The sequence below is a fragment of the Liolophura sinensis genome, chromosome 7, assembly GCF_032854445.1.
Source record: "Liolophura sinensis isolate JHLJ2023 chromosome 7, CUHK_Ljap_v2, whole genome shotgun sequence".
NCBI classification, from domain to species: Eukaryota; Metazoa; Mollusca; class Polyplacophora; order Chitonida; family Chitonidae; genus Liolophura; species Liolophura sinensis.
The window spans coordinates 53,083,116-53,092,277 of NC_088301.1; the positions used below are offsets into that span (position 1 = coordinate 53,083,116).

Consider the following 9,162-nt stretch of genomic DNA (forward strand, 5'->3'; position numbering starts at 1 on the left):
CGTCCGTGTTACAATCAACATATATGCCTACACCAGCATCGTCCATGTTACAGTCAACATATAGGCCTACAGCAACATCGTCTATGTTATGATCAACATATAGGCCTGCGACAACATCGTCCATGCTACAATCAACATATAGGCCTACAGCAACATCGTCTATGTTATGATCAACATATAGGCCTACTGCAACATCGTCTATGTTATGATAAACATATAGGCCTACAGCAACATCGTCCATGTTATGATCTACATATAGGCCTTCAGCAACATCGTCCATGTTATGATCAACATATAGGCCTACACCAACATCGTCCATATTATAATGAAGATATAGGTCTACTCCAACATCGTCCCTGTCATTATCTACAGCAAAGCCTTACTTTTATTTTAAATTATCATTCTTGTAGCAAAATAAGCACCTCATTACACTGTCACTTATTTAAACCACCTCTTTTATATAGCAAAATTCGTTAAAGTATACCAAGGGCCCCTGAAAATCGAAAGTGATATGAAGTACTCAGTACTTTAAAACAAACATCTATCCACTTATCTACAAAGTTATAAAATTTATCCATGTTAACTTTCTCTTCCCATGACTTAAAACGAACCATCCTTCAGTCATCATTAGCAACAAATATTGCATTGACACAGTGTTGTCCCAATGTATTAACACGACATCATAACTGCTTACATTCACCAAATCAGCTATAAGTGTGCCTGAAACAATCTAGCTCAAAATAACAAGCTGGAATAAAGTTACGCCCTGGATCAACCGAGTTTGTGAAATGGTAAACTTCACGTCAGCAACTCGAGTGACATACTGGTAACTTGTTGCGCAGTAACAATAACTTATATGACAACGGCTGGCATTATGTGGGAGGAAACCGGGCAGAGGAATCCAGCATAAGCTGGACTTGAACTCACAGCAATCGCATTCATGAGAGGCTCCTAAACCATTGTAGGTACAGTGACCTTTTTCATGTACATATAACTTTCTCCCTACTATTTCTTGTTTGATATATCTGCCTGCATTAAATGAAATATACATTAGGCGCTCATCATTGTAAATGAAAGAATCCTGCGAAACGGCATTTCTGTAGTATCGGGCCTATATAAGCTAGGTATATTAGGTGGATGATAAAGCTGGCACTTCATCCCTCATCAAATTATACAGAGCAAAACATGTGACCTTGTGAAGGACTACAATTAAACTTGTCGCATACTTTGAATTAAAATAAAAAATAGCATAAAGTTAAAGCGTATTATAGCATGACACCGTAAAACACCAACCAAATAAATAAGAAAAAATATAGTATGAGCATCCAGCAGAGCATTCAAACAAGTTTGTGAATATTAACTATATGTAGATTACTCTTTCTTCTACAATCTACTTGACTTGACATTAAGCGCTGTAAATATGAAGCCACTCGTGTAAGTGAGGGAAGGAAGTATAATATTTAACATCAAATTGTTGAAATAAAAATACTATTAGGCTAACAGCATGACTTGACTGATTTCCCTCCTCCATTTTACAGAATGCCGCCCTCTGCAGGGTGAGGCATAAATACGGCAATCATGTTTTACTTGAAATCACAACCGTGTGGTTAGAATATACATCACAATGCTGATTATAGGTGTGTTGGAATAAGTATCCGTCAAAGTCTAATAAATGTGACATCTCCTCGAGGCAACTACGATATATTATTCTAAATGTTGACTTGCACGGGATACACCTATAACTACGAGTCAAATAGAGGTTGTAACTGTTGAATCAGTGTCTATACACCAATAGCCTAGAGTCTCAACATTGCCTTTATTGGTACTCGTGCGTTTAATAGAAAAAACGTTAGTGTACAATTGATGTATATATACTTCCTGTGAGTAACTAAGCTGTTGTTCTTTCTTTGACATGTCCTAAGTTTTCGGTGTCTTAGCTCAACAGGACCTTGTACCATAAAACGTCGCCGCCAAATGAAAGTCAACGATTTCTGCCATATGATTTACACAAAAATGGCTAAACTTGTAATACGTGAAAACATCTGATACAAATACTTAATGTATAGACAAATTCGACATATTTCTAATTGTTGTCATCGAGAATTATTGCCATTTGATCTTTGTTACCTCATCAGCTTTTCGGGTACCTTGGCCAAAGTAGAGAATTCATTACCCAACTGAGCTGTTACCAGAATCGTTGGATCTATCACGAATGTATTTATCTCCAACAAGACTTAACTTCCTCAGTGTTTCACAACTTCCGAGGCCTTTTAACTTTCGCCGTTCCTCTTCTTCTTTCTTCTTCTGCCTCATCTCTACTGATGTGACAACCAGGCGGTAGAACTGCAGCATCAGGATCATGCCGTTCTTGCACGTGAAAAACAGGATACTGTAGGAGAACACCCTGTAGTACGCCAGCGCCACCATTCGAAGCACGAAATACGGTCCGTCTTGCATGAAGGTCGTCATGAGAATGGACCACAATTCGGTCTCGCAGCAGCCACAGGCGGGAGCTTCCTTCTCCTCAGCATCAGCGGTTGGCTGTTCCTCAGGTGTCACGATGCGCATGCGCCGAGACTTGGTGGCCGTGAGGACAATCGTGAACTGCATTAGGCTCCAACTCCATCCCGATAGAATGGCGTAGACGAAGATTTGGTCTCCTATTGCCCCTTTCTCTCCAAAGATGGTGAAAAAGTCGATCATATCCGCAGCCAAGGCGAGATACACAAGGAGAAGCTGTGATAACTGTGCTCTGGTAAGCTCCCCTTTTGGCAGTAGCCAGCGACCAACGATAAGCAGTACCATCATCGCTTGTTCTATCAGCAGAACCCACTCTTGTTCGGAAAGTTCCAAACTAAGTTCCATCTGAAACAGGCAATATCATATACAAGCTGCCAATCTGAGACTCGGTTCGGGTTGGAATATACAAATGCATCTAAAATATAATTGTATGTATATATTTGCATAATGTTGCTTTGGATCAAAAGTCTTAATATTAGAAGAGTAAGGACAAGGTGGTCATTTGTTTCTATTAAGCCGATCGTCTGTCAAGTGATTGTCAGCTACTCAATATGGCGTAATAAAATTTTGGTGTAGATATCTATAATACTATAGGACTAGGTAGGTCCTTTAGTATTAAGTGTTTAACATATCCTTAGTATCAAGTGTTTAACATATCCCGAATGTATTAAATGGCTCTGGCATTCAGTGTTCCGGCTTACAAATCTCTCGCACCCTTACGTCAAGCGCATTTACCATTGTGACGTAGGTCTATCCCTTCCCTACATATTACTATGGGTATAAGGCCAATTGGCGGCTTCTCAGTAAAACAAGCCCCTTATGACATCGATTTAATGACAAAGTTTTGATGCCCACACAAAGTGGTTGACAAAAGAAAAGTTGCCTTGGAATAAAACGACATATACTAGAAAGGAACGAAAACGACCTACAGAGGATGTACATGTACGTTCTAAGAGATGATAAGAATAGTTTGCGTCAGTGTGGTTACCAAGAGGTCAACAAGGGCGAAAGTGGTTGTTGACGGATGCCACGCTAATGATAACCTATGATTTTTTTTTCATATCCAATAGAGAGAACTTTCCCTCAATGATTCGGCGTCAACATAATCCTGGCAATCAGTTGAGCAACATGCCAATGTGATCGTGATATCCACAGCAAAATCATACAGGCAGACATACAGACAGTCAGAGTAATGGTCCACTCACGCACCTGTCCGAGTTTGACGGATGTCGTCGTCACATTCTTTAGACCTGCTCGGAGTTGGTCGATGCGATTGAGTTCCAGAAGCCACAAAGATGGTACAACGCTGGCCAGGTAGAAGAAAACGCTGGGACAGAACCTAAACAATCAAAAGAAATATTCCAATTGAAATTAAAATCAAGGTTATACACTCTAATGCATACTGAAAAGTCAGCAGTCCTTAAGAGATTTCATTAATAAATACACAAAAACCGTCAAAAGTGTCAAGTAACAGTGAAAAATCAGCACAACGTTTACGAAAACGCCCATGGGTTGAGATTTCAGACAAGTATATACCATGTATGGTTCAATCAAAGGTATACGGTTAATATAGTTTTGTGTGCAAAGAATAAAGAACGTAACTGTCTTAATAAATCAAGAGTTAGATATCATCTTTTAGATGTAGGTCTTTTCGGCATGTGTGTACCATGCATGGTTCAATCAAAGGTATACGGTTAATATAGTTTTGAGTGCAAAGAATAAAGAACGCAACTGTCTTAATAAATCAAGAGTTAGATATCATCTTTTAGATGTAGGTCTTTTCGGCATGTGTGTGTCTTGCAGATAAAAGCTGTCTATGCCCGAAAGCCACATTGTCCATAAAGTTTTTCTGTCCAAAATGAAGAAAAAACTTGTCTCTGTCATATTGTAATACCTGCGTAATACGGTCTTTGTAAACATAGCTATTTCTTGTGAACACTCCGGTAGTAGTTGACGGGAAATCTTCCCTTTGGTGTTTAATGGTTAAATAAGAAGATTAAAATAAATTCCGTTGTTCATAAACCAGCTTTGATTATAGTGTATACTGAATATACAAGTCACGGTACCGTGGCCTTGGTGCAATTATAAATATAACATCAGTTATAAGACAGACTATTTTTAGCAGAATTCTGATGCCATTGGAAGTTCACTTCACCTTAACTGATATTTAGAGTAACAGGAAGCAAATGACCTTGTTTGATGTATGTTCTCTATGAGATGATTCCTTTGCTTGGTTTAGCAATCCATGACCTAAAACAGGAAACACCTAATACACAAAAATCTGCAGTGTTTTTCAGGATGAGGTTTATTGTTGAAATTTAAGATGGAAAAAGATTTGTGTGATAGTATCGGCATTTCTGCATATATAGTTTTATAACCGACAGTGACAAACTGAAATTGAGTAGAATCACTATTAGAGACGCCGTACTGAACTATATCCGTCGCATCAGATGAGTGATAGATACAAAAACTCTGTTAAAACAAGGCTGAGAAACACACGATTAAGTGTGATACATGGTTACTTACCATTTCCATTCTTCACCTTTGTTGACCATAATGACAATGATCATCTCAATGATAAGTCCAGCGAGTGTGGAGGTCAACACCCAGTACAACCTGCCTTTCACGACAGTGGCACGCCATATCACTAGCATGGCGTGCATGATGAAAAGAATTCGAGTTAAAATCGCTTTGAAAATGTTGCATTTTGAGGCCATTGCTTCCCGACTAACAAACAGAAGCTATGTTACCCACTATTCAAAAGACTCGGTATTCACAACAGATATGTCCGCGACTTTCTCCAGCTACCACTTGCCAAGTCCTTCTTGCCGCTCGAAAGTTCGAAAACGTTTGACCTAACGAAGTCAGGGTTTTATGACTTTACTGATGGTTCTGCATATGTATCTGCCAATCCAATCAATAGCTGATACCAGCTGGTAATTCCGTCTGGTAATTATGCTGCATTTACCCCGTCGACTGACACCGTGGAGCGCTAGATGCAACCAGAGATACCTTGCTGTTTGTGAACCGTCTTGCATTCGCTCACCTTTTCGGTTTTACTTGATCGTAGTTATAGCTGTTAACTCTCCGTTGAACTCTCTTCGAGATCTTCTCGGCCCGTATCTACGCAATTAATCAGATGTTGATATAGGTCGTGTGTTTTCTTGTCACCATGGCCGTAAACACTGCAATCACCGGGATCATTAACAAGAAAGTTTTCCTTAATTTACTTGTCTTTATGTAAATTCGAGTGTCGATCTGGAAGATTTGAGATTGATAGGGCCCTGGCGTGTTAGAGTGCGATGATGGATCAAGACTTGGCTTTCTTTCTTCAAGTCCGTGTACGAAACTTGATGGCTTCGTTTCACATTCAACACTATTCTCTCCACCGGTGTACCGCAAAAATCCGTTGTAGAAAAACACAAAAGTCCCCCGTACGTAACAGCATAAAGAAAAAGATGCGCGACAATTCCTCAGGCAGTTTGGTGAAAAGACACAAATCTGAATCTATAGCACACGTTCTGGGAAAGATGTTCTATACTGACATCAAGTATCCTGGATGTGTGGAACCTTTCAGTCAGTAGAGTCCATGGAGAACATATAGCGCTGTGTGGCTGCATATGTATATAAATACCATTTCCCACACGCCTTTGTCCGACGTCAATGTACTTCTATACCTCGCCCCTGTGTGAGCACTCGATGGTGCGATGGGAGCGCTGTCCACGCCAATCACTTACCAAAGTTTACTTCAATTAAACACTTTGCTTTTGGGAATGGCACCTCGCGTATTAGACTGCTTCGTGACCCAGGCACTGCAATGAATCATCTGAAATACAAAGCAACTGACAGTACAACAAGAATCCTGTCTTTGGTTTTGGATTATGATAAGCGTTAGGCGAGACATGGGTGCCGCCAGAAGGTGTGGAAGAAACAATATATTCGTCAGTCTTCAAATATCACGGCCACGAGTTCTCCATATAATACGCTCTAACACATTTTATTCCAAATAAATACGAATAATAAATCCATATGCATTTAATTTCCTGACGTTACTGGTTACCATATAAATAAAGCAATCGTTTTCTCACTGGTGAAAAACTGACACATGAAGGTGTGAAGTCCATTGGTAAGCAAATCCATGACATGCATGTAGTAGGGTTATGCATTTCATAAATATAAGCATTAAAAGCATCCTATTTCCCTAATAGCTGGAAGCAATACACCTTTACCATACATGTATACACAAAATCGCTTTAGCTGAATATCTTAGTCTCTTGGGGTTAATGTAATGCGGATATATACGGCGAACTTGAACATATCCTTCATATTCACGTGACCAAATCATCGATCCCATATGCACGAATCACTGCCACACCGGTTGTTGACCCATGACACACTCATGAAGACAACGATACATGGGGATATGCAAATATCATAAACGTCTATATCTGCTTCGTCTTTCTCTGGATGTGTATAAACCCAGACAGGGGAACAATCCAAATAATTCCCTTAAATCATTGTAGAGAATATATTACAGAAATGCTTTGAACACATGCAGTTGTACCGACTGAAAGGCGTATAACATGCAAGTTAATTCCATTGTGTTTCATGGTCTGCCAGCAAATATACATCTCTAACTTGGTGAAAATCAGCCAATAACAGGAATATCTGTACACATGCTGTCATGTTACGAAAAGCGACTAAAGGCCTCGGTTGAAGGGGATAAAGTTATCATCAGTTCGCCAATCGATAATGGCTTGGCGATTATTTGTATAAGATAGTTTACTTTATCCACATTTGTTAGTAATCGGTGGGAAACTTATTCCCAGAACAAACAGGTATACCCCTAATTTAACATTAACCCCTACAGCACCAATTTCCTTAAATTTAGGCCTCTCATTTTTTTTACCTAAAAAACACACAAAAATACTGTAAAATACAAAATAATATAACATAAGTAAAGAGGGATAACTGACACACATGCACCTGCACGTCGTTTGATATGTGTTTTTCTCAGTGAGTTTAGTTTATTTTATGTAAATTCAATTTCTATATAAGCAATTCATAATTTTATATACTTTGTTAAGCATTCTCTATGATATTCCAGTTTGATTAGTTTGATCTTATATAGGTAGTGTTATTCAGCTGAGTTACACTTCTATCCATTTGTTCTGTTCAAATTCTATATTTTCTGTCAACTACATGGGTAAATATGTAAGTAACATTCATATGATTATGAAGACGTGGCATTAGAATCTGTATAGGTATTTAGCAAGTGTGAAAACACATAAAAACTGGATCTAGTATGGGTTAAAGAAAAGGGACATTAATTCTCAGACAATTTTGAATTTCAGCTGATGCCACTGGCAAGCCATGAGTTAACGTAGACAAGCACTGCCCTTCGAGATTATTTAGGAACACAATGTAGTGTACTTAGTTCTTTAAACACACGGGCAATTATGGCATCAAACGAATCATTTAATCTGCTGGGCTATTCCTCTTGGGAAATTTCGGCTTACTTTTACCACAGAAAGGTAAGGGTTGCCTTTTTGTTCCGCACGTTACCTGCCTCACTGCAATTAATACCATTCCATTGCTGTTCGTGTGAACACAATGACGGTGTGATTGATTAATATGTCGACGTGTTATAGCTGGAACTACACAAACTAACAAAGGGGTTATTTATTTTACTGATTAACACCATTTGTCATCAAGGGGCTGGCAACCAATCTCCTTCAAAATCAATTTAATCTTGGGATCGACGAATGCAGACAGCGTTTTATGAACGTCTGTCTCATTTCCTATTATTTTCAGCGCGTAATCGTTATAATTTGTCAGTTGGGCAATGCAAAGCAACTGCACACTTTTCAGAACACTGGCATTATTGGTGTGCAATCTGCGCTACACAAGCACAGTTTATATCGGCATAAGTCTATTGCGGTTTACATGACAAGCGAATGTTCTCGGCATGAAAACCTAAACGAGTGTCAATTTTAGTGCTGCATCTAATTGTGCTATAGTGTGAAAACGGGCACAAAAGTCTGAAATTCGATATAATCAGCCTAACTCAGCCTACATTATTGCTGAAAAAAGGTAACACGCCATGCGTAACACAAGGGGTATAACGGTGTTATTTTGCTATATACGATATTAAATAAACTGAAATGCTTAATAGGGATATAGGATTACTGTTTTTCCAAGCAAAAAAGTCAAAAAAGGATAATTTTCCATCTCATTAAATTCGCTCTTGTGTGTATGTTTTAATGTATGTATATAGGACTTTATTATTTTAGTTGATCTATTATTATGAAATCGCAGCTGTATGCATGATAATCAATGTACAGATATTTTTTGTGTGTAACCATTTTACTTTCCTGTATAGAAGTCCGTAATATCTGCAGCAATAATAATCACATTTACAGACAAGTGTATACCACTCATATCAACCCCCAAAAAGATGGTTCCATCAAAAGTGATATTAACAACGTATAAACTCTATATATGGCCCAATTTCTAATAGTTCTAAAAAGCTCCACAACACAGGTTGGCCATGCTATGCATGTTTATATACCTCAAACAAATTTAACACGAAAATACATAACTTTGATAACGGCTGTGACAGTTTAAGTCATGATGGTATAG

At 38.6% G+C, this 9,162-nt stretch overlaps 1 protein-coding gene across 1 annotated transcript; it reads right to left on the reverse strand.

Moving 5' to 3' along the window:
* Positions 1 to 2,169: 2,169 nt before the first annotated feature.
* Positions 2,170 to 5,183, reverse strand: LOC135471025 (transmembrane protein 26-like). Its single transcript, XM_064750073.1, has 3 exons — positions 5,047 to 5,183; positions 3,730 to 3,859; positions 2,170 to 2,865 (listed from the first exon to the last, which is right to left on the reverse strand). The coding sequence occupies exons 1-3, from the start codon at positions 5,181 to 5,183 to the stop codon at positions 2,170 to 2,172; spliced, it is 963 nt and encodes a 320-aa protein (XP_064606143.1).
* Between the last annotated feature and the right edge of the window lie 3,979 nt (positions 5,184 to 9,162).